This window comes from Diadema antillarum, unplaced genomic scaffold (genome assembly GCF_040938485.1).
Source record: "Diadema antillarum isolate AM-2024a unplaced genomic scaffold, OU_Dant_1.0 seq00000921_RagTag, whole genome shotgun sequence".
Taxonomy (NCBI): domain Eukaryota; kingdom Metazoa; phylum Echinodermata; class Echinoidea; order Diadematoida; family Diadematidae; genus Diadema; species Diadema antillarum.
In genome coordinates, this window is record NW_027271773.1 from 40876 (window position 1) to 66372 (window position 25497).

General features: G+C 38.8%; 1 protein-coding gene across 1 annotated transcript; it reads left to right on the forward strand.

Annotated features, from left to right (window-relative positions):
• Positions 1–14496: 14496 nt before the first annotated feature.
• Positions 14497–18983, forward strand: LOC139741343 (sulfotransferase 1C2-like). Its single transcript, XM_071651924.1, has 6 exons — positions 14497–14674; positions 15641–15768; positions 16892–17138; positions 17605–17699; positions 18360–18537; positions 18868–18983. The coding sequence occupies exons 1-6, from the start codon at positions 14497–14499 to the stop codon at positions 18981–18983; spliced, it is 942 nt and encodes a 313-aa protein (XP_071508025.1).
• Positions 18984–25497: the final 6514 nt, after the last annotated feature.

Consider the following 25497-nt stretch of genomic DNA (forward strand, 5'->3'; position numbering starts at 1 on the left):
ATATATATATATATATATTTATTTATATACTTAACATTTTGAAAATTTATAAACTTTTAGAATAGACTGGCATGGACAGAATGAGCTGCCTTCAAGAGATGAGAGTTAACCAGTTAGGCCCTAATGTCATGCTAACCTTATCAAGAAGCATAGATTAAAAAACAAAAACAAAAAGGATGTGACATAATAATCTCACATTTACATTCTGTAAAAATTAGTGAATGGAATACTTCCACAATATTTCACAAAAGTATAGACAATTTGCTTTTGATATTAAGATTATTTCATTGAAAGACCTCATTTACTTTTAGTATTTACAAACTTTGACTTTCAGATTAGACTTCAAGAGGCGAGAACTGGATGTTCACTTCCATATCCTGTGCCAACGTGATCAAGAGATGTGGCGATGCCAGGAAACCAGTATGTTACACGTTTATATTACTTGTTCAATTCTGTAAAATTGAGTTCCACTTTAAAGAATAAACATTAAGCATAACTAGTTTCCAAATGATTCCATAAAATACAACAAATATGCCTTAACAGAAAAAAATGTACCATTTACTTTCAAAATTTGCAAACTTTAAGAATAGACTAGCGTGGACAGATTGAGCCCCCTTCAAGAGATGGGAGCTAACCATTTAGGCCCTAATTCTATATGTCATGCTAACCTCATCAAGAAGCATAGATTAAAAATAAAAAAAAGCAGAAAAGGTATGTGACATAATCTTTTACAATTCTGTAAAAATCAGTTCCCTTTCAAAGAAAATACATCAAGAAAAGAATATCTCCAGATTATTTCACAAAAGTATAGACAATTTGCTTTTTATATTAAGACTACATAATTTAAAGACACCATTTATTTTTTTTTTATTTTATAAACTTTCACTTTCAGATTAGACTGGCTTGGAAAGATTGAACTTAGTCCCCAAGGAGACAGGAGCTGACCATCTACATTATACCCATGCCAACCTGATCAAGAAACATAGATGCTCATAAAACAGGTATGTGAACCAAACATATAATATTTTTTTTTTTTACAGTTCTGCAGACCACTTGTGTATACTAATGGCGGGGAGAAGAGACTAAGGGGTCCAAACAGATTTCAGATATGGCCTTTTCTGATGTTTTTTTTTTCTCTTTTTTTTTTCGTACCTTCTACTCTTTCATTCGTTTGTAGGAAAAAGACAAATCCCCAAATTTATTGTCAGGAAAAAATTATGTCAACCATTACAGTGGACTCCCGTTATAGTGAAGTCCCCGGGATCGGCAATTTTCTTTCGTTACATTGAAATTTCGTTACAACCGAACAAATAAACAATAGAAATACATAAAGTGGATATTATTGCAGGCTGAAATTTTACTTCATTGTAACCTAATTTCGTTACAACTGTGTTTGTTTTAACGGAATTGCACTGTAGTTAGGCCGACTATTTTACCCCCCCCCCCAAAAAAAAAAAAAAAAAAAAAAACCAAACAAAAACCAACCAAACAAACAAACAAACAAAAAGCTCATTGACACGCCACTGATGCAGACATCTGAATACTCCCAAGGAATACTGTAATGCTCATCGAGAAAGATTGTGAAATTTTTACTTTGCCTATCATTCATCATTTGTGTGTAGATTTTAATATGCATGTTTTCCTACAAACGTTTTTTGTACTTGACAAAATCTTGATTCCGTGGTTGTGATTGATTTATTCACACATTTTATCCATCTTAATCTGAATGAAATATCAATATTTCACAATGAAATTTTTTATCCTAGGTGGAATAAGAAAAACTTGATAAATGAAATAACATTTTGTTCATTTACTGTGTGTTGTCTATTAATAGAATATGAGTAGAATAATCTAGAACTAGAGAAGTAATAAGACTCGATAAACAAATTGCCTGAATCTGAAATCATTCATCAATTTCATTTAACCTGACAGACAAAATGTCACAGACAGAAGAGCAATTGCCAACGGAGGAAACAGCAATAGATTTCAACAGCTGCATCAAATGTCAACAAATCAAGTTTTTATCAGGTGGCGGAGACAACTCCTGTAAACGCAGACCAACTCTGGAACCACTTCGAAAGTCGACTATTGAAGTATACCAGCATTTTCTAGATCAGGTAAACCTCAGGGCTCATTATGGAAATCCTGAATTCATTGTATTGCAACAATCACTCCGTGGTTTGACAGCAGTTGACTTGGAAAGGAATGCTGTGTGGCATAGGTCTTGCTACAGTGAAGTAACCCACAAACACCATACGGATCGAGACAGAAAATATTACGAAGCATTACAAACAGGAAGAGGCCGGTCAGAAGTTTTCCTTGTCAAAGGTAAAAAAGGCCGCCCATGTATGAAACACCTTTGCTTTCGTGCTACAGGAGCTCTTTCAGCATCAGCTGCCTCCCATAGTCCAATGAGAAGATCTAATGCAAAAGCTTTCAACAGGGACCTGTGCTTTTACTGCCAGAAAACTGATGAAAAAGACTGTGACTTACATTCCTGTAGGAGTCTAGATATGGGAAATTCAATAACAGAAGTTGTAAACTCAAGTAATAATGACATCTGGAAACTTCATTTGAGTGATGTTCTTGCGGAAGGTGATTTCTATGCACGAGATATCAAGTATCATAAACACTGCCATACAGCAAATTGGCGAAAATATGTACAGTGGCCAAATGAGAAAGCGCAATCTCCCAAGAAGCATGAACAGTCGATGAAGTTCATATGCGCAGAAATAGAATTCTTCTGTAGAGTGCAGGAGAGATTGGATGATGGAGAGATCGTACCTGTGCATGAACTTTTATCGTCTTATGACAATACAATGGAAATGCATGGGATCTGTTGTGATGCAATCAGTCGTTTCAAACTAGAAGTGAAACTTCAGGATAACATCTCCAATTACAGCATAACATCTGGGAATAAGAAATTTCCGACTGTCATTCACTCAAAGAAGACTGGCTCTGACGCTGTAAAGGAATTGAATGAAAATGATGCAAGGAAAGAGATGAGGAATCTGTACCAGGCTGCGATGACTCTACGACGTGCGATTCTCAACAAGCGGAGAGACAATCCTTGGAAATTTGAAGGTTCTCTTGACCATTCTGAGGAGAATGGTGTTCCCGATGAGCTTGTAACAACAATAAAGTGGATACTTCAAGGTGCAAGAGATGTTGACAGTCATGCAAAACTACAAGAGGTTCACACGAAATGCCAGGTCATTGCACAGTCTATTTCCCAGGCCTGTAGATCAGATCGTCAAGTGAAGTATGTTCCAAAATCAAGTAACCAGAGTGATCATGGATTTACTGACAGAAATGAATCTCCCATCGCTGTTGGTTTATCACTGTACATGTACCATCAGTTCAGAAGTCAGAAGGCAGTTCTTATGTTGAACAGATGTGGTATTGGAATCCATCCAAAGCGTGTAGCTGCTATAAAGAATGATTTCATGGCTATGGCTATGGAAAATGTCAGGGAGAATGGCGTCTATGTTCCATCAGGACTAGTGAAGGGACAGTTCGTGCGTGCATCATTAGACAATATCGACATGAAGGTAGACACACCAGATGGGAAAGGTACGTTCCATGGAACAGCAATGGCAGTTTATCAACATTCAGTGCCCCCTTCTCAGGATGTCGAACCAGTCTATCAACCAAAGCAAAGTGATGGGATTGGTAAATCCAAGTGGCAAGAGTCTGTTCCGCTTACGGTCATAGAGTTGTATCAGAGTCCGATAGAAGGAAATCCAAAGCCTAAGACAAGCCCAAAGTACAAATCCTTCAAGGCATGGAGATATGAGGACTGTTTACAGAGTAACATGTCAACGAACGTATGGCTGATTGCAAGGCATTTCAGTCGCAAAGTGTGCAATGATGATGATGAAAATGGCTTAAATTCAAAGATGCCTGGGATGTCCAGTGGTAAGCAATCTGTTCCTGTCTGGTCTGCCTACAACTCCCTGCTACAGGAAGCATCAAGAGACGATCTGACAGATACAGACAATGTATTTGGTATGCCATTGATCAACGCCCCTGCCAATGAATGGAAAACACTCATCACGGCCCTTGGTCAACTGGAAAAGCTCAACTCTCTGGTACATGGTTCAGGTAGAAAGCTGGTCGTCAATATGGATATGGATCTGTACAAGCGGGCAATGAAATTGCAGTTTCTACATCCACAGTTCAAAGATAAGTGGCATTTATTTCCAGGCCCTTTCCATATTGTTATATGTGCCTTACGATGCCTTGGAAGAACAGTCGAGGGTAGCGGCCTAGAAGAAGCATGGAGAGAAGCAGACCTCTATGGCAATGTTACAATCAGTCAGATTATTAATGGAAGTCACTACAACAGGGCTATGGGTGCACACATAATCACACTACAAACACTCCATGACCTGTACATCCATGCCTTTCTCGATGCAACACCTGTTGTGAAAGATGCACTGCAGACAAGTGTCGAAAAGCTGGTCGATGCTTGTACTAAAGGGGGAAATATCCCTAATGCACACAAAGAGTTTGAGATGAATGTGAAATCCCTGAATCTAGAGAAACAACTGAAGGAATATGACATCACACAAAATAGTGCCATGCAAAAGTGGGTGCGCCAGTACATGGGACAAGTCCTGAATATGCTGTCATTCCAACAAGCTGTTCGTGAAGGAAATTGGACACTCTTCCTAGCAGCACTAGAGAAAATGTGCATCTACTTCTTTGCGTACAATCGTCTTGACTATGCCCAGAATATCCCTGAATTCTTGGCTAGAATGCAGGACATAGAAGTCAGTGACCCCGCAGTGTGGGATGAGTTTAACAAGGGTAATTTCACTGTTCACACCCGCAACAACACTCCATTCACGAGACTTGGCATAGATCAAGCGCAGGAACATCTCAACAAGGATACTAAAGGACAAGGAGGAATAACGGGGATAGCTTCAAATCCCACACTTCTGCTTAAGTTCTGTCTGACTGCTCCCCAACTGGCTCGAATTGCAAAGGAAACAGAGCATTTGCTGACTGGAAAAGAAGAAGCAAGTGATAGATCAACACATCACAATCTTTCTCGAAGTAAAGTCGCAAGAGAAGAGAAAGCTATTTCAAAACTGAAGAATGTACTGGAACCATGTAACATATTTGGAGAATGCAAAGACGAGAACAAGAATCAGATGTTCAAACTCGTATCAAAGGAAGTAATTCCAGACGATGTTGCAAAGAGCATACTATCATTGGAAGATGTTGGAAAAGAAGCATATGAGAAATATGTGGAGGATCGACTAAAAGGCGATGTAAATATGTGGAGCAGAATGTCTAAGACCAAACTCAAGACATGGAACACAACTGCAAAGACTGTGAAGGTGAAATCGGGAACAGAACTTGTCACATTGAAAGCCTCAGCTACTCTATTTGCAAGGCTCTTGCTGATTGCTAGATCAGGGAGAGAAGACATAGACCTGCAGGAAGCAATTGGCAAACATGAATTTGCATCGACAAACAAGCGACTGATGAGATCCGATGGAACCCTGCATCCAACCACAGATAAAAGTCAAGTAGTTCACATGTTGAGTGATGAGTCTGGCATTGTTACAGCTGACAGCCCTCCTACATCTCAAGATCAGGCGCAACAAGTCAAACCAAGGTGCCTCCTTGTCGACGGTATGGTAGTTGTTCAAGAAGCGATGGCTGTTGGTTCTATCCACACTTGTAAGGACTTGGCTGTGCAGTATGTGCGACTTATTGATTCTAAGGCAAAGGAGTATGATCATGTTCGAGTCGTGTTTGATAATTACAGCAAACAAAATTCCTTGAAGGAAAACACCAGACAGAGACGTAAAGGAACTATGAGGTCAGTGAGATCATACATAGTTGAAGACAACACCATTATCCGAGATAAACATGAGTTTCTTTCTTCAAATGAGACGAAGGATTCCCTGACACTCTACCTGTCTAAATATCTCATGTCGTGCAGCACTGCTGACTGTTTGGTTGTAGTGAATCGCGAAGAAGTGATTTGTAACAGTCAGTTTCCTGTCACCACACCAGTCAGTACACAAGAGGAAGCTGATACCTTACTCATTCTACATGCTCTAGAACTTGCAACATTGGGCTTTGTCATAAATATCTATTCCCATGACACAGATGTGTTCTTGCTGGCACTGAAAAGAGTTGCAGAACTGGGAGGTGATGTGTCAATTATCACTGGAAATGGAGAAAGTCGCAAGACAGTCAACCTGAAGCCTATCTATGACTGGTTGGGTGAACCAAAGGCAAAGGCTCTCATTAACTGGCATGCCTTAACAGGTTGTGACACAACAGGGCACCTGCTTGGGAAAAGTAAGCGTACCTGTTTTAAGGCATTCATGTGTGCATCAACTGAAGTAATTGAAGCAATTTCAAGACTTGGGATCTTTGAAGAGCCATCTTCTGCCACTCTCCATTACTGTGAGGAATTTCTGTGTCAGCTCTACTGCCCGAAGTGTGTACATATTACAAGGCCGGAACAACTCAGATGGCACTTCTTCAAGCACATCACAGCAGACAAGGGTGTGGATAACTTGCCCCCAACGCCAGGTGCCTGGTATGAACACATCAAGAGAGCACGATGTCAGGCTATCATCTGGCAGCAAGATCTTGAAGTGACTCCTACCGTTCCAGACCCTCTCAAGTTTGGTTGGTCTAGATGCAATAACAAATTTGTGCCTGTGCTATCTCATGTACCACCAGCACCAGAGTCAGTGTCACAATTACTGAGATGCAGGTGTGGCGCCGGGAAAGCTGGGAAACAGACAGTCTGCATGAAGCAATGCTCCTGTAGAAAGCATGATCTGGTGTGTACTGAATTATGCAATTGTGAAGGAGATAATGACGTATGTATGAACACACAAGTCACTGTAGCAGAGGATGTTGAAGACAGCAGCAGTGATGGTGATGAGTAGCCCATGCATTTCTAACGAGGTTAACTTTGCTGATAGGCATTACTCCCTTTTAACCAGATTAATGACATTGCTAGTTGTCTATCACAAGATTTGCAACTGAAGTGGTTGGGGTCAGGCATACAGACTGATATTTTAAACAGCATAGAACTCTGAAGAACTTTGTATATAAGCTTTACTGCCCTGAGAGCATGTGAGCATTACATGAATGAACAACTGCATGATAATTATAATCATGAAACTTCTACAACAAAATTGCAGAACACTTTAAAGATGATACTAGATTGAACCCCACTAGGCTAATCACCTGTCAAGAGCATCTGGAAATGGGTAGATAGTGAATTTAGTTCCTGACCGTTTTAAGTGTGGATGGACTAGATGCACTGACGATTTTTACCCCAGTGTTATCTAGTGTAGTGCAAACACCAGAGTCAGTGTCACAATTACTGAGATAAAAGTGAAGTTTCTGGAAAGCTGGTTAACAGACAGTCTGCATGAATGTACATCTTCATATTATGAAATTTCTTCAAAACTTTGGAGAACACGAGAATGAATAGATCGAACGCCACTAGGATGAACACCTGTTTAGAGTATTGGGAAATAGGTAGATGTCACACCATGTAATTATCATGCAGCAAGATCTCGAAGTGAATTTAGTTCCAGACCGTTTTAAGTGTGGATGGACTAGATGCAATGACGATTTTTACCCCAGTGTTATATAGGGTAGTGCAAATACCAGAGTCAGTGTCACTACTGAGATAAAAATGAAGCGTCTGGAAAGCTGGTTAACAGACAGTCTGCATGAATGTACATCTTCATATTTTGAAATTTCTTCAAAACTTTGTGGAACACAAGGATGATAATAGATTGAACGCCACTAGGATGAACACTTGTTTAGAGCATCGGGAAAGAGGTAGATATCTAGTACACCGTGTGATTATCTAGCAAGATCTCGAAGTGAACTTAGTTCCAGACCGTTGTGTGAATGGACTAGATGCACTGACGATTTTTACCCCAGTGTTATCTAGTGTAGTGCAAACACCAGAGTCAGTGTCACAATTACAGAGATAAAAGTGAAGCGTGTGGAAAGCTGGTTGACAGACAGTCTGCATGAATGTACATATTCATATTATGAAATTTCTTCAAAACTTTGTAGAACAAAAGAATGATACTAGATTGAATGCCACTAGGATGAACACCTGTTTAGAGTATTGGGAAAGAGGTAGATATCTAGTACACCATGTAATTATCTGGCAGCAAGATCTCAAAGTGAATTTAGTGCCAGACCGTTTTAAGTGTGGATGGACTAGATGCAAAGACCCCAGTGTTATCTCATGTACCGCCAGCACCAGAGTCAGTGTCACAATTACTGAGATGCAGGTGTGGCGCCGGGAAAGCTGGGAAACAGACAGTCTGCATGAAGCAAGGATCTTGTAGTAAACATAATCTGGTGTGTATGTTATAAAGTTGCAAAAATTAAAAGCACCTATGTTTGAAACTAGTACTTTAGAAGAAGAGGAAACCTGCAACAGCTTTATGAGTATCAAGTTTGATGAGCAGCAAGTTCAATTGACGTGGTTAGGCTTATCTTGCTGACAGAATATGTGAAGTACGGTAAGTGGATATGATTACAAAGGTGACATTCCACCTTTGATTTTGATATTTATAAGGTATTATTGTAAGATGTATAAGTTATTTTCCGAAGATGAAAAAAGACAGATTTTCTCTGGTCAATATTTGACAGAAAATCTTTAACTTCCATGTATCCAAGCATATCTTTATCTATTGGATACAATGCTATAAGTAGCTCCCTATATGTCTTTATTGAATTGTAAAGCTTCAGGCTGCAAACATATTATACTGCATTGGACACGGTGGTGTTTAACAAAATATATGCCATTCAAAAGATCAGACAGTGAACTTTAATCCCTATGATTTCATGTTTTACATCTTCATTTAGTGTCTAATTTCATCATTAATGAATGACTCCAAGGCATTTGACCTGAAATGACTATGACCCCCTGCCCAATAGCAATTTCCCCCATGTTGCTGTAAACACAGAATTGCTCTAGCAAATTTGCCGAGTGTCATGTTCAATTGTAGAAATTGTTGATAACAACATATTTTCATTTTTCTAATGAAATGTATTAACTGAAATTTCAGATAATTCAATGGCAGCTTCCATTTTGTAAAGTAACTGTGATTCAATGAATTGAGATTTTGATGGTAGTCAAACTTTCAAAAAGTACATCATGATCAGAAACCTGAACTTTGGAGGTTTAGACACGTGGAAATTTGTGTTTGCCTTTCTTCTCTGTCCCCAAAATACTGATTTCTATGCTAAAAATGTTTTCTTTAAGCTGTTGTGCTTTAGCAACAGAAATGATGTTTCAGTACCCGTAACAGAATTTCATATTGTTGATAGTAATTGTAATTTTTTATACTTTCAAATTGAATCCATAATTTCAAGCTTTTTTTGTGGAAAATATTATATTCTCAAAATTAATGCATTTCCATGACAACTGTTATGCTAAACATCAACTATGTTATGGTCTTGATTGTAAGAGATTTTCAAAAGGTACTTCGTAGTCAGGAATTCAGGAAGTGGACTATTTTTTTTCATACGTTTTTGTTTGTGCTGTTCTTTCCTTTCCGTTTAATGAAAGATTTTTTTTCTGTAAAAAAACAGTTCTCATGTTCTTGGTATATCAACAAAAATGTGTGACAAACAGTGGGAGAAAAAGCTCATAGTCATGATAGCAACTTCTCAGGAATATGCTACTCAATCTTGCCATGTTTTCATGCTTTTCGTGGAAATGTCATTTTTTCTTCAAAAATAGCGTTTCCATGGCAACCATTATTGTTATATGAGGAAACCATGACATTGGAAATTTTTTATTCTTTATTCTAATGGAAAATATATGTTTAGATTGACATAATTTGGCATTTATGGTGTGTTTTTATGATGTTTAATGAGTAATATATGTTCTTTTAAAGAAAATAATTCGTTGCCATGGCAACGGGTGAAGACGTCATTTAGAAAAATGGCAACAAGTGGATTCGTGTTCAGCACCCCTGAAATAGGGGAAATAGCACAAAAAATCAAAATCTACAGAAAATTTTAAGAACACCCCAATATTGTGACAACTCGCCGTCTACTATATTAGAAGAAACGATAAGTAGCCAAACTGGGCATTAGACCAAGTGAGAAGTAGACCATACGGGCATTAGACGAAATTAATAGTAGACCAAGAGCGGATACACACGGTCAAAAATTCGTCATTTGAATGATGATTCCAGTGAAAAATAATTCTAATGACGATTTTTTAGCACGTGTGGAAGGAAATTAGAATCACGAATGCTAATCACAATCACGAATTCAAATTCTAGTCCGGAGGTGAATTCCAGTGAAGTTTCACTCAAATTACGGTGCGAAATTTGCGTGTGTAATGCTTGACCTCCAAAACATCTTTTGAGGGGCGGAGCTTACGTGACCTTTCAAGCACTTCCGTAGATAATACGCGCGCCGCATGCATGCACTTGATCGTACGTTTTGATTGACAAGTCACCAAGGATTACGTAGCGCCTTAGCTCGAGAATTCGAATCCTAATCACAGTTTTCGAGCGAGCGTGTGTAAGGTCCGATAATTCTAAAGACGAATTGCAATCATCATTACAATGATGATTCAAGTTACGAATTTTCTTTCGTGTGTAACCGAGTTTAGCCGTAGTGGTGTTAAACGAACTGGGAAGTAGACCATGTGATTGTAGACCAAGTGGCAATAAACCCCATGTAATGTGGTACGAAGTTAGCAGCTATTCTTTTTGAACCACGCCCTACTCAAATGCTGCTTCAGGCAGCTTCCGGGGTCATAAACTACAGACCATCCATAGTAAAACTAATTGTAAATGTATTGTCAAGGACGATTTTGAACGATTAGCTTCCCTTGCAACGTTGCTCGCTCATAAAAGTTGAATTTACTGCCGAAGCTACCACGCAGGCAGGCTTTCCGTAACAATAAACGAACGAAATTAGATCCTGAGATGCACAATTTACATTAATTTGTACAGTCGTAAAATGATTATGGCTCCCTTGCATGCAAGCACGGAGCTACTCCATGATACAAGGTTGCTTGGTCATGAAAATAGTGCATACTAGTATAATTTCTTGTAGAGCCAGTCTTGACCTCATAATGCAAGCTAGACCACACACAATAGGTACTCTACACAACACTGCATTTCTACTTTATCTGAGAATCAGAAAGCAAAGTTGAATCTACAGCGGAAGCTACCGTGCAGGCTTTCCAGAACAACAATTCACATTCAGAGTTAATCCTAACAAATCTGTATTGAACATGTGCAAAAAATCTAATTCCTGAGATACATGACTGTCGATGCCTTTGAAGAAAAGTATATTTCTCACTGGTGTTTATATCGACCCCTCGAAAGTATTTGCCACAATTACTAAAAATCACAATATTTTGTTATGTAAATGAAACCACTTTTGAGTACGTGGTACGCGTGGCCAGTAACTGGCTTCGAAGTTATCTGTCTAAACATTTTCAATACACAAGATTATGTCTACATATTGTAGCTTTTCGGATCTTTAAAAAAATGCGTGTGATGTCCCACAAGGATCTCTGCTAGGACCACTCCTTTTTATTTCATGCCACCGATGCATTTTCTTTCACCTTATATGCAGATGTCTCAAGCATCATCTGCCTTGATCATGATGTATTCTCACTATGCGATACAGTTAATTTCCTTTCATTTCATTTTTTTAAATCTATTTGTCCATAAAATGGAAACTCTTCGCATGAATCAATTTAGTTAAGGTAGATATATATATATATATATATATATAAAGAGTTTGTTTGCAAAAACCGATAAGTCCATATTTGCCAAATGGAGATATTTGCGATTAAAGGTCAAGAAAAATAAGGAGAATAATAAGAAAATTTGTGCTTCTTTTGACCACAACTTCAAAAATATACCTTTATATGTAGTGACCAATACATCATTAAAAAGGTATTATTTTGTACTATATGACAGAGATCGTACTTCAAAATCTTTAAAAATGGACTTATCGGTTTTTGCAAACAAACCCTTCATATATAAACACATCGATGTATTTTTTTTGTGCTTATGATATACTCTCTAAAGACACTGGTAAATGTAATATACTTGTTTTATTTAGTAATCGTTTACCATCTGCTGATATGACGGAATTTCATGTTATTCTTTAACGGTGTTAATCTTCCGCGTTTTAAAGCAACAAAATTTCTTGGAATGCATCTCTCTTCAAGACTGTCTTGAAAATACCGTGCACCTGAATGAGATAGTAGGGAGAATGTATGTATAGCCGCATAATGTCTCACGAATACCATATCATATTCTCATTCTACCATTTCTACCGTACTGTAACTTGGTATGGATAAACACATCCGCGTCAAATATGAAACAATTTTGATGGCTGTTCAAAAGTAAAGAGATTCGAATAATTTCAAGAGCGCAGCCAAGACCACATGTTACACCACTTTCTCAAGAATCGAAATGTCTTAGCAACTGAGCTTTTGCAGCATCAGCCGAGTATCTTTATTTATGAATGGGTCGACGGCCTTCTGACGACTCAATTTTCCAATCTGTTTTCATTTACTAGATCTCATTGTCAATACCTTATACCCGTTCGTTTTTATCTTCTTATCTGTGCAAAACACGTCGCAGGACGCTGACGTTTCACCTTAATTTCAGATGTACTTGCCCTAAAATCTGAAACGAGTTACCACTCCTCCTTAAAAGTGTAAGATCGATTAACGACTTCAGAACCAAGTTTGAGAATTATCGTCTTTAATAATATATTATATTTTTTCCTCTATGACAACACGTATGGTGTTCTGAATGAGTATGTTTTATTTTGTTCCGACCCTCATCCTAGCTGTATCAACCGTTCTATCATGCCTGATGGCTGTTCTCCATTACCCTGTACTACACGTCTCTTATGTCCCATCGAGCATGTCCATAATGTTTATTGTTATGTATAATCTATGTTTTCGTCCTCGCCAACGTCAAAGCTAAAGTGTAGGTATGTCCCTGTCTCCGTCCCTGTATGTGACACTGTTTCTACCCCTGTTTTGTATCTCATTTTTTATGTTATCGCTCTTTAGTGCAATATGTTCGTTCACGTGAAGGGCACACACGCCACAAGTTTCCTGTTGTTTTTTTTTACTTCTAATAGTACTGTTTTGAAAGTCTGTGTTTACGTCCTTGTCAACGTCAATGTCCGTATTTATGTCCCTGTCTTCGTCTTTATCTCTCTCTCTCTCTCTCTGTCCTCACCCCTGTTTTATATCTCCATTCATTATGATATCGCATGGCATTGCAATATGTTCATTAATGTAAAGGGCACACCCGTCACAATTTGTTATTTTCTACAAGAGATGTGCCCCAGCAAGTTCAAATTGACCCCCTTTTCATCTGTACTAATGCATATTGATATTTGTTGGAAATGAATGCCATTTAACTGAACTAAAAAGTACTAGTAGTATATACGAATAGTGCATATTAATAAATGATTATACACGTTGTAATAGATTAATGATAAACGTGGTGGAGGAATGGGTTTTTATATACGCGATGATTTAAAATTTAGAGGCCAGAGTTTGAATTATTTAATGAAACCATTAAAACAATATGTATTGAAATATACGCTTTGAAGAGATTTGTTTCTCACTTTTTCAACGTCTAAGAGGGTCTTTTTATAAGATTACAAGCGAAAAGAAATACTATTGTGCTGCTGTTGATGTTACTGTTAATTTGTTTTCCTCAACGTCGTCTGCTGTTGTCTTTATTCATATGATTTGTTATCATAATTATTCACTTTTCCCCGTAACTTCAAAAGCCACAACAGCACTGTCACCAACACTTCTCGATTGCACTTTTATCAATAATTCGAGAGTAATGTTATATCTGTGATGTTTACATGTAATGTAGGTCACGAGACCAGCTATTGACCAATCTCAGGCTTCAAAACTCATAAGCCGAAAACTGAGTTGGCCAAACTCTCTTTATGTCGGACACTGATTTGCGCTCGTTTGTGTATGTCGACTTCTTTTCTGTTTATGGGGACCTATACCCTTAAGCCTAATATGAGTCTAAGCCTAATATGTTTTTCTGTGTAGGCTTAATTTTCACAAATTATTATGCCAGACTCTAGACTGATTTAGGCCTAAATGCAGTCTGTATAACTTTGATTATTCTGCATACATATGGTTTTCAAATCATTGTTATTGTATTGTTTGATCTGAGGACATAATTATGTTTGAATGTACTTTGTGGAAAATAGAAGTGAAAAGGAATGAAAATGAAATGAATAAATACCTACCTACCGTATACACCATCCGCATGTTGAGTATGTGTTCTTCACATTACTTGGGGGAAAAGAAGTAGAGATGCCTTTGCAGAGGGTAGAAAAATAATTTGTCGGACCTTTTGGTGGTGTGTCTGTCTGTCTGTTCGTTTTACTCTCCTTCCTTTTTTACTTAATTTCTTTATTTGCTGTTGCAGAGGAGTCATGATGAGTAACGGCAACCAATCCACGCTGCTTAATCAAGCACCGGCTTACGTAGCCGATGTCTCCTACGAGAACGAAGGCGTGCTCATGCCCAAATTCATGCCAGCTCGTTGCGTAGAGGCCGTCAGGAATTTTACCGTACGAGACGACGATATCTTCCTCATAACATATCCAAAGTCAGGTAGGCCTTTATGACCAGTTTTAACATCTCTGGAGTTTATTCTCCGTTTGCTGGTTAAAGCTGGAAGGTCTCATATTCCACAACATCACATATGCCCCGTTATGCAGTCGTCAACCATGATTGTTCCAGATGGATTAGGGTTGTGACCCCTTATCACGGGCTTTTGGAAGGGAAGCAATCAAAATTGCCCCCCCCCCATCACAGGTTTTTGGAAGGGAAGATTAAAAAAAAAAACACCACAAATGATTTCCACTAGTTTCCTCTTTTGAGACGAAATTGAAAAGACAACACGTATACAATCTGTATTTTCATTCTACATTCGAAAAGGCGATGGTTCTATTTTATAATAACATACGATTTAATTTGACATGAACAATGTTAGGTAAGGGATATCGAAGTATGTGTGATAAGTTATGCGGGCTGATGGGATAAACTACATACAGACGCATAATTATATGTTTGTAATGGCTGCAGCAATATTTCCTTTTCCTTTGTCTGCAAATTTGGTGCAGCTAGCGTATGCTTCTAGCGATTATCTTGGTTATATTCATTTTGCATTCTTTGATGTATTATGTTGATATGCTTGGAATTGAAACACCTCGCCCATATTTCTGCCCATTGCTGATTTTGCTAATTTTTATATTCTCAGGTGCTCTGTTGATGTAAGCTTGTTTCTATCCACTGTTGATTTTGTTCATTTTATTTTTTAATTCATTGGTGTGCTCTGGGCACGGTCTCTTGAAAGTTGTCAGCCCTGACAAGTTGTCAGTCTCTGGCAGTCACCATATGTATAGCAACAGTCAGTTACCAGAGCTTCTCAGTTAATCAGAACCAATGATTTTACTGAAATTGTCAGAGGCTGACAACTTTCATTAAATGGTGCCCTGATAATGCTTGCATTTGACCCCTTATTTCATCATTTCTTTTATTTGTCTGCTTGAGTTTTTACAATACTCTCTCATCCAGGAACAACATGGGCGCAGCAGATTGTCTTACTGGCCCACCACAACGGGGATGAGAACCAATTTGAGGGCAAACACATTATGAAGATGGTCCCCTTCTTGGAAGTTGTCGAGAGCAGGAGCATAGAGGGGGTATGTTGGTTTCATCGAACTTGAATTTCTCTGGTCCTGTTGTCATGACAACGCATCATGAAATGAGATTCTTCGACGAGAAGGGGAATCTCCTCGAGGCGCATGACTGATGTTCAGCAATGGGCTGGTCATCTTACTCTGTTTCACAATCATTATTCCCGCAGCCCTATCCAGGCATAAAGAAAGAAAAATGACTTCACTGCTTCGTGCCTGCGGTTTTCATTGACACTCTTTTGGCAGTTATTTTGCTTACAATGTAAACGATAAGAAACGAAGAGTAAGAAGATAAAGAAAAGAAAGTCACCTACATGAAAGTACACATGATACACTTGATATAATGTAGGCCTATCTATTACCCCATTACTTTTTTATATCTATCTATCATCCATCTATCTATCCATCTACCTATAGTTTATCTATCTGTACATATCGTTTTATTTATATTCATATCTCTCCATCTTTGTGACCCGTTCATAGATTTCTACTGAATAAACCCTCTTTGAGTTCATTGTGCCTTTCAAAACCGAAGACATTATGTTCTCATGTTATATATCCGTCCACCTTACAACTCGCTATCAAAATAAACTACTCAGTGGATTTTCTTAGTACAACTACCAGGTTTAGTTATGCAGTAGATGAGATGCTCTGATTAGGTTTTTGGCAAATCCTTCGATGTAAAAAGTGGCTGAACTGTGACGAGCATGACATTTTAGCTGAAATACAATCAAGGAATGTTTAATGGAAATGTGATTTGGTAGTAAGGTTGGAAATGAATAGGCAATTATTTCCATGAAATGAAAGAGGAATATAAAGGTCAATCTTCTGTGTTTTAAATGTGGATATCTTGCTATGAACGGCATGGCGTCCTGTTAGAGCATCGCTCGCACTTATGAGGCTTTCTCGTGAGAGCAGGATAATCGTCATCCATAATCATCATCCCTTTTTATTGGCTTGATAGTGCACCAAAGTTTGCTCACTTCCATATTATTGCCTGGTATTCTCGCAGATTCGATGAGTGTACAGTCTATTGTTATCATTATTCATTAGCCGAAGCTGGTGAATTTAATGGTGCTGGTGGTCATTGTGTTGATCTTATCTAGCTCGTCTTCCCGCCTTTCTCCAGGCGAGTACATCTCGGATGCAGACGGAGATTGCAGACGAGATGCCGTCACCAAGGATACTGAAGACCCAGGTACCGACCAAGTGGCTGCCGGAGAGTATCCGGGACAGCACGCGAGGAAAGGTCATCTACGTGGCCCGAAATCCCAAGGACATGATGGTCTCCTACTTCCACTTTTGCAAGATGACCTTTAACCTGCCCACCTATGAGTCTTGGGACGTTTTCTACGAAGAGTTCGTGGCCAATAGAGGTGACAGTCCCATCATCACATTTTTGAATTAACGTATCCACCACGTCTTTACCACTGAAATCTTCATCACCAAGCACTTAAGGAAATAAACAAAAAATGATCGCAAGTTCGTAGAAATTGATCAAACCTAATTTTTATCCGGTATATTGCATAAACCTATCTGTTGCAGCGACCGCTAACGTGCAGATGGTTGATCACTCTTTCCCTCCTCCTGTCGTATAGTCCATGAAATAATGCTTGATTGTCCAGCAATGTCGAACAAAGTTATCATCGATTTGAAGATCTTTTTGTATTTGTTTGTCTTTGTACGACCCATTCACCGTGACGTGAATATATGTCTGCAAGCAAACTAGAGGGATATAACATTATAAAGCGACCTTTACATAAGGCTTCAAATTGTCTCTTTATGGCACAACAAACATTTTTTTTTTTCATGAAGCCAATTAAACTCTCCATTTCGTCACAGTGCCACGTGGGTCATGGTTCGACAGCGTCCTGTTTTGGTGGAAAAAACGAAACGAGCCCAACGTTCTCTTTCTCAAATACGAAAATATGAAAAAGGTAACGAGAAAGTATCAGCTATAGCCAACATATAACAAATACGAACACACACACACACACACACATACACACACACACACACACACACATATATATCTATATATCTATATATATATATATATATATATATATATATATATATATAAGTATTTCTCAAAATGTTGTTATATAACAACCAGTTAAGTCAGATGCGAGTGGTATAGCTATTTGCTGTTTCTATATACATGTATAAGTAAAAACACTCATTTGTTGGGAGTGTAAATTTATATTTACATTTATATTTATATCTATATTTATATTTATATTCATACAAAAAATTAATACCGATGAAGTTGGTGTCATTGTTAAAGTGCAAAGATAACAGAATTTGATTTTTAATTTCTTTGGAGATGGTTGCTTGGATGGTTGGTGTATGTGTTTTAGAAGGCAAAAATAAATCTTATGCGTTTGATACAGATAATCATGTACGATATTGAAGTATGAAGGAAAATGGTCACAAACTGATTGTGATTGTGTATGCAACCCCCTAACAAAACGACAACATTAAAGGGGTCAAACAAATAATGCTCCTTAATTTACAAGTTTGTACTTTTTCATCTTTGATTTGTTATATTCCTCACATTTTGTGTTCTGTATTATTCAACATCGTAATCCTCCCAGGACTTAAAGGGATCAATCAGGCAGATCAGCGACTTCATGGGAAAGTCTTTCTCAGAGGAGACAATAGACGCGATCGTGAAAGGGAGCACGTTTGACGCCATGAAAAAGAACAAGACCTCTAATCCGGACCGAGTCTTCAAGCGAGTGAAAGACGGGAGCAAGTCCTTCATGAGGAAAGGTGTGTATCACCAGCTGATGACGGATTATAGGTTCCCGGTTAGGGTGCACGTTAGGCCCCTTAAAAAAGCACAAAAAGGAAATGAGAGGCGATTCTAATGCGTACTAACTCTTCCTATTTTTGTCGTGAAGCTGCCTAAAGTAGGCATAAGATAAGACAACTTTTGAGGTTGTTGTTGCTGTGTTGTTGTTTGTTTTTTGGTAGAGTCGGAAGTGAGGATAATTTTGTTTTTCAGCCACTAGGGCGGTGTCTAACAATGAGTCTAACGATGAATGATATTTTTTCTTCTTTTTCTTTCTGTCTAATCCTTTATCTTATTCTTTTGTATAGGTATAATAGGTGACTGGAAGAACTACTTTAGTGATGAGCAGAGTGAGCGATTCGACAAGATTTACGCAGAAAAACTGGCTGGATCTGGACTCCACTTCACGTTTGAACAAGAATAACAAAATAAAGCAGAACTGTTAATCCCTACCCTCCTTCCTCTGAGATGGATGTGCATGACATTTTGTGAGACAAATTAGTGGATTTGAATAATGTCATTCTGAATTGCTGGTCAAAATTGGCTTTGAAAAGAAATTATCACACAAAACATTATCATTGTTGTTAGCTTTATTATTATTATTTTTATTGTTGTCATTGTAATTACGATCAAAATATGTTTTATTACAAAGAATAACATATTTTGTTTCACAACAATTTTGATTACTGTTCTGTTCAGTCAGTTATTCTAAATAAATTATTGTACTCGTCATTGAAATTAGATCGATTGCACGTCCTCAGATCAAAGCTGGAAGGATGGCTAGATCATTGTTGTAGAGGGCAAGTATTCCCGGTAAAAGTACAAAATTGCAGATTATCTCTTTAAGCTGATTACACGTGTGTATGGCGACCTAAACGCAATATGATATGATAAGAAAATTACTGGTAAATGTTGAATGCTAATAAGTTGATGTTATTTGTAACATTTGTAAGTGTGAAAATACGATCATTGATACTAAATATTCAAATATTAATATATCAAAATGGTAAAGCTTTGTGAATGTTTGAGAGTTTTTATTGACGAAAACTAATTCAATAATTAACCTTAATGAATATGTGAAATACAAAGTATTCATTTAAGAGAACACGATATCTTTTAACGCACCAAAGAGCAGCATCATTTTATGAATCTTTCATCCAAGCTGAATTTGATTACGGTTCAGTCAGTCAGTCAGTTATTTCCATGTAAATTATTGTACTCGTCATTGAAATTAGATCGATTGTACGTCCTCAGATCAAAGCGTTTAGCTCAGGTTATTCATGGATGTGTTCATCATACCGCCCTTCCGTATATTTGACTAAACTTACAACACGTCAATCATATTCCACAAGATCGGGTGACTACGAATTGAATATGATGCGCCCTAAAACACATTATTGCTTTGCATACAATGGTACTTTTCTATGAAATGATTTAGTTCAACGTGTTCCATCTTAATTCTTTTTCTTGATACATTTAATAAAACTACTACATGACTATATAGAATAAGTGTGAATGTATGATGCCAATCCTATAGAGCACCAACATTTTTCATATGCACTCATCATTTCGCAGTCATAATATCAGTTATACCGACCCCACCCCCATTTAAGTTTATTTCTCACATGCCGTTGCATTTTTTTCTACATGTTGTATTCTTTTAAAACTCTTGATGGTACTTTTTCGTTTGTGTCTAAAATAAGCTTCACCATATTTTTCTTTGCATATCTTTGTTTGTACCTGTGTATATGTATGTGATATGCATAATATTTGTATTTCAGTCTATGTGGACCCCTCTGAAAACCAGTCTTTGGCTGACGAGGATGTTCCACCCTTAACGGAAAATAAAAATTGAGTTAAATTGAATTTAATTGTGCGTCGGCTTCTTTTCTGGGGACCTATACCCCCACAAACATCTGCTTTTTGAAGGGCCCTCTTTTTATCTTTATATATATCTACATATATATATATATATATATATATATATATATATTTAATTACTTATAATCCATATCCTCCGATCTCGTAATGCAGTTTTGATAGCGAACTTTAGATCTGCTAGTAAACACTTGTAAAAAAAAAAAAAAATCACGACGCAGCATCTATAGGATCGACCAGCGGAAGCAGATGCCTCTCTCATTTTGCAGAGCACCCTTTCTAGCCTAATAGCGTCGTCTACAGCATTCGCGTTTCAGAATGTAATGCTTGCTCGGTGCCGGAGGCTATTTCACGGATGTTCACTCAGCTTTGCTATCTCAATTTCAAATTGATGTCACAGACACTTAAAGTGAAAACTAAGTTTCGGTAAGTGCTTGAGAACCCGTCTAGCACCATTTCATTTTTTCTTGCAATATATCGAAAGAGTCCACTAAGAAACTTACCTGGCTGACGCGGTTTGCCGGAATGATGAGTTGGTTTGGAGTATTTTGAGAAAAATAATAATAGTAGGAAAACCGACTTTTATTCCAGAAGGCTCTAGACTAACTCGGTCTCGGGAAAAATTCGACCCTACTTCAGACACACGCAGTTCGTGATCGCCACATTCTACTGGCCACTGCATGATACCAAAGTGAGGCCTGACTGAATGGACAGGAAAGTGCGTGCTAACGTAATCCTGTACAAAAAACAAAAATGACAGCGCGCGGTCCTCAGTTGCTGAGACGCGCGGTCTTTGGAGTTTTTGTTGTTGTTTCAAGCGACTTTGATTGTTTTAGAGGCGCACACTAATTTTGCATGCGCGCAAAAGAGGTTTTTGATGCGCGCGTTGTAACAACTCGGACCATTACTGCGAGTAGCCAGAACACGAAGCGCTAGTTTATACAGGCCGTTCCCATAGGACAACACTGTACAATCAGAGGGACCACCATTACAACTCATCCCACCGTCAAAGCGAAGCCGAGTTATCCCCGAGTCCGAGTTTAGCCTGACCCCGTTCGGGTAAGTTCTGAGACTGAACCTTTTTGGTTAATATTTCGCATTTTCGTCGTTACCCATGGAATATCTTGTTATAACATCGTTATCCTGCACATTTCCTAAGCATACGTTCACATTTGGGAGCGAAATTTGACAACTTTTGCAGGCGTACCAGAACTTTGTTTGGGCTTTAATGAGAAGGAAATATTGCTGCGAAGCGCCTCGCCCCATCCGCAGCAAAGTTGAAAGTTGAAAGTTTATTATACTCAACAACCCATATTCTGGGTATCAGAGTCCAATGTAAAAACATGTTTTACGTTATTAATTCAATAATACAAACAGGAAATATACGATTGATGAACAAAAATACATACACAAGAAAAGTGAGAAAGGGAAGGAAAATATGACGAGGGAGAGAGGAGCTATGGAGGGGAAGAAGGAGGAGTGAGAAGGACGCACAAAACTGATGACAAAATATTTATACAAATTAAAAATACTAAGAGAAAATAATACGGGTGACATGATTAAAAAAAAAGAAAAAAAAAGAAACGGAACAAAAGAGGAAGGCTTACATAGTAATCTAGATATGTGTCATTATACAACTACCAAACTTGGTTGAATTAGAAAGGACTGTCTTTTGATCCATCTTCATAGTATTTGGGTATTTACAGTACAGTTTAATATCTTTTCAAGTATTTCTTTCGCTGTCCATTAAAGGGACTGCACTGAAAGAGGTAATGTATTTATCATCAACTTTTTCCTCATTTGCAATTATACGAAATCTGTCATTTTTAGGAATTTGATTGTATCTTCCAGAAACAAATGGCACTGATTTGTGATTACAGCACCACGGAATTTGTATAAAATCTTCAGGTGGTGGAAGTATTTCTAAAAATGAAGCTCCTGCTTGAAAATTCAATTGTTCAAACATTTGGAAGTTTCTTCTGCATGACTACACCACTCTTGTTTATAAATGTCGTTTCACTGTTTAATCTGGTTCTAAACTTTTGAAGCCAGCTATACAGGGTGAGATTTGGGTGATGTTTGATTATTCCAAATTTCCGTGAGAACTATAATGTTGTCAAATATCTTTGTTTATTCTAAAGCCCCCATCTCACTAGGAAGGCGGCCATGGCGACCATGGCGATTTGTGACGATTTAACAAATCGTGGCGCGATAGCCGTCCGTCTCCATTTTTGGCCTCCGAGCCGATTACACTACGGTTTCTCCACGCTCAACCTGCGCTATATAGGCGATAGCGCCACGATGATAATACGACTCTGCCACGTTATTGCCGCATTTCCAGACCGACGAGACGCGCTGCTTCTGCGATCAAACCGACTGTATTGCGATATTCGTACGCTTATCAAGACCACGCTACAACAGTGATACGATCGGAGCGACAGTAATACGTTTACGCCGGGCTCATGCTACGATCTGAAGCGATCGGGGTATAAAATGGGTTTCATGATTGGATTTCTTCAGGCAGATGTCACTGTCAAACCAACATGGATATGTATAATATGGTTTTACCCTTACATCTTAGCACTGTAGAACACACCAGTTAGAACCTGATGAGAAATCGCACTGTTAGTTAAGTCATCTATTCAATTAAAAGGGTAAAATGTGTATATAATATTAAGGAGCCGGCTTATAAGCAAACTACAAATCGTATCCTACAGTGAGACAATTATATGAAGATATATTTGAAAAGATTACAACTTAATTTACTTTCATTGACTTGCAATGGTATATGACAAACAAACAATTTTATAAACAGAGTAGATTCGTACTGAGTGTACGTGGAAAAATGAATTTTATACGTTTCTCTACATGTCCACCTTCCTGGTCTGTGCATCACTTTCTATCGTGCATGGTTGGTTCCTGTTACGTAATACTGTAAAAGTGGTAATTTTCATGGGCGATGGGGGCCGCTTTCGATGCGCTTGAGTTACGCTTTAGGCGTTGCTACCCCGTCAGAGTTACGAATGTGGCGCTTTTAATGCACTCGTGAGGCGATTATGATACGCTCTAAAACCACGGTGACCTCTCTACGGAAGTTTTGGACATGTCGCCGACCATGGCGATGGTGATGACCCTCCGCGCTTCTGAACCGCTGAAGATACAATGGAGAAGATTCAAAGCGATCAAGCCACGATCCGCCGCGCTTTGTCGATTTCTGATGATCGTAACGGAATCGCCGTCTAGTGAGATGGGGGTATAATGACCCAAGACATAGAAATCTCTTGCCTAAAGCCCCTGTTCCACTATGCCGTTCTCGCTACGATTTGACAATTTTCTCAGATCGGGAAGGATCGGGTAAAACCTGAGCCGATTTGGACACAGTACGATGTTAGAACGCTCAAGGTACGCTGCAGTTACGACTACCACGTGTTTGCTACGCTCTTACTACGATGATCGGGAATGAGGCATTACGATCTCTGCCGCTGCAGCTACGCTTTAGAACGATGTAGCTACGCTGTAAATGCGATGTTGCCGATGTTATCCGATCGATGAACGCTGTATCCACGCTCTGAACGATCTATACGATCTTATCACGCTGTCACCCCGTTCCGAGAGCTGAGAAGTGCCCGATGTGCCCCGATGTACCCCGATTCGACTGTCGATCTGCAGTCAGTCAACTTATTAGCATGCAGAACCGACGAAGAAATATACCGTGGACCTCGAAGAGGCTCCTTAACTCACGGTTCTTTTGCAGCAATGAATTGTTATAAACAAAGACGTGATGACTTTTCCAAGGCTTTTTCTTGATGTTCTTGCTTTTACAGTCCGTCTTCGTCCAATTGTAGATGATTTCATATTCTTCAAAATTCTGCTATGTCCTCTTCCTCCTCTTTAAGCATCACGTGCAGTCTCTCTTTCTTCGCCTTTTGGGTAGCTGCTTTGCTGCTTTCTTCTCTTCTTTTTCTTCATCTCTTCTCCTTCTTCTTCATGTTCTGCCCTGACAGGTGTAGCGACAATGCCCTCCTCCTCCTCAACAGTTCTGCCTCTCGATCTCCTTGATCTTCTTCTGGCAGACATTTTTGTGTAAGTTTTCTTCTCGTTCTTGTGCCGATGTTACTACGCTCAGAAAGACCTTGTTACGCTCATCCCGCTGCGTTTACGCTGTCACTACGCTCTCCCCGCTTGCCGTACGATTAAAAATAGGTCACTTTTGATCGGGGAGATCGGGAAGAAATTTTGAATAGGTTCAAAATTTCTTCCCGATCTGAAAAAATGCCCGCTCCAACCCCGACCTCCACACGCTGCTGCTGCTACTATGCTTCCGATGCCCGTACGCTTTTGCCGCTCTCTCCCGATCTGCTAGATCGGGACACATCGGGGTCCAGATCGTGAAAGTGTACATGTTTTGTTTTGTTTTGTTTTGTTTTAAGAGAGAGAATTATGGAAAAATGTGCTATCTTTGACATATTACATTGTATGGTACGTTCCCACTGCCGATCAGATCAACTCGATCAATCCCGATCAAGCTTTTTTGGCCTGGTCGGGCTCGCTCGGCATTGGTATTCGGGGTCGATCTACCTTGATCGGCATCGCTCCTGCTTCCTTCACGATAATTTTGGACATGTCCAAAATATTCGAGTAGGAAGCCCGAACACCAACAGCTTTCGTAGTGATCGAGAAGAGATCGAGCTTATCGGGAATCGGTCGTATAGAAATCTAGTGTGGTCGGGACGGATTTTTCCCCGAGCTCAGTTCCCGACCATCTCGAGTTATACTCGAATGCGACACGATTGATTTCAGATCATCTCGATCCAGGATTCATCAGTTTCATGAATAACTCGACCGCTGCACGACCGCTACAGGACTGCTGTCGATTGATACTCGACTAAACTCGATCATGCTTCGACCGGCACTCGATCAAATACCGAGCACTTTTTGATAGTGGTTGCAGCAGGTGCAGACGTACGTTCTTAGCACTCATTTATTGTTCATGAAAATATATGCAGTCCTTGATCACGTTAAAAAGTTAAATGTCGTCAGTATCTTCAGCCACTCCTGGC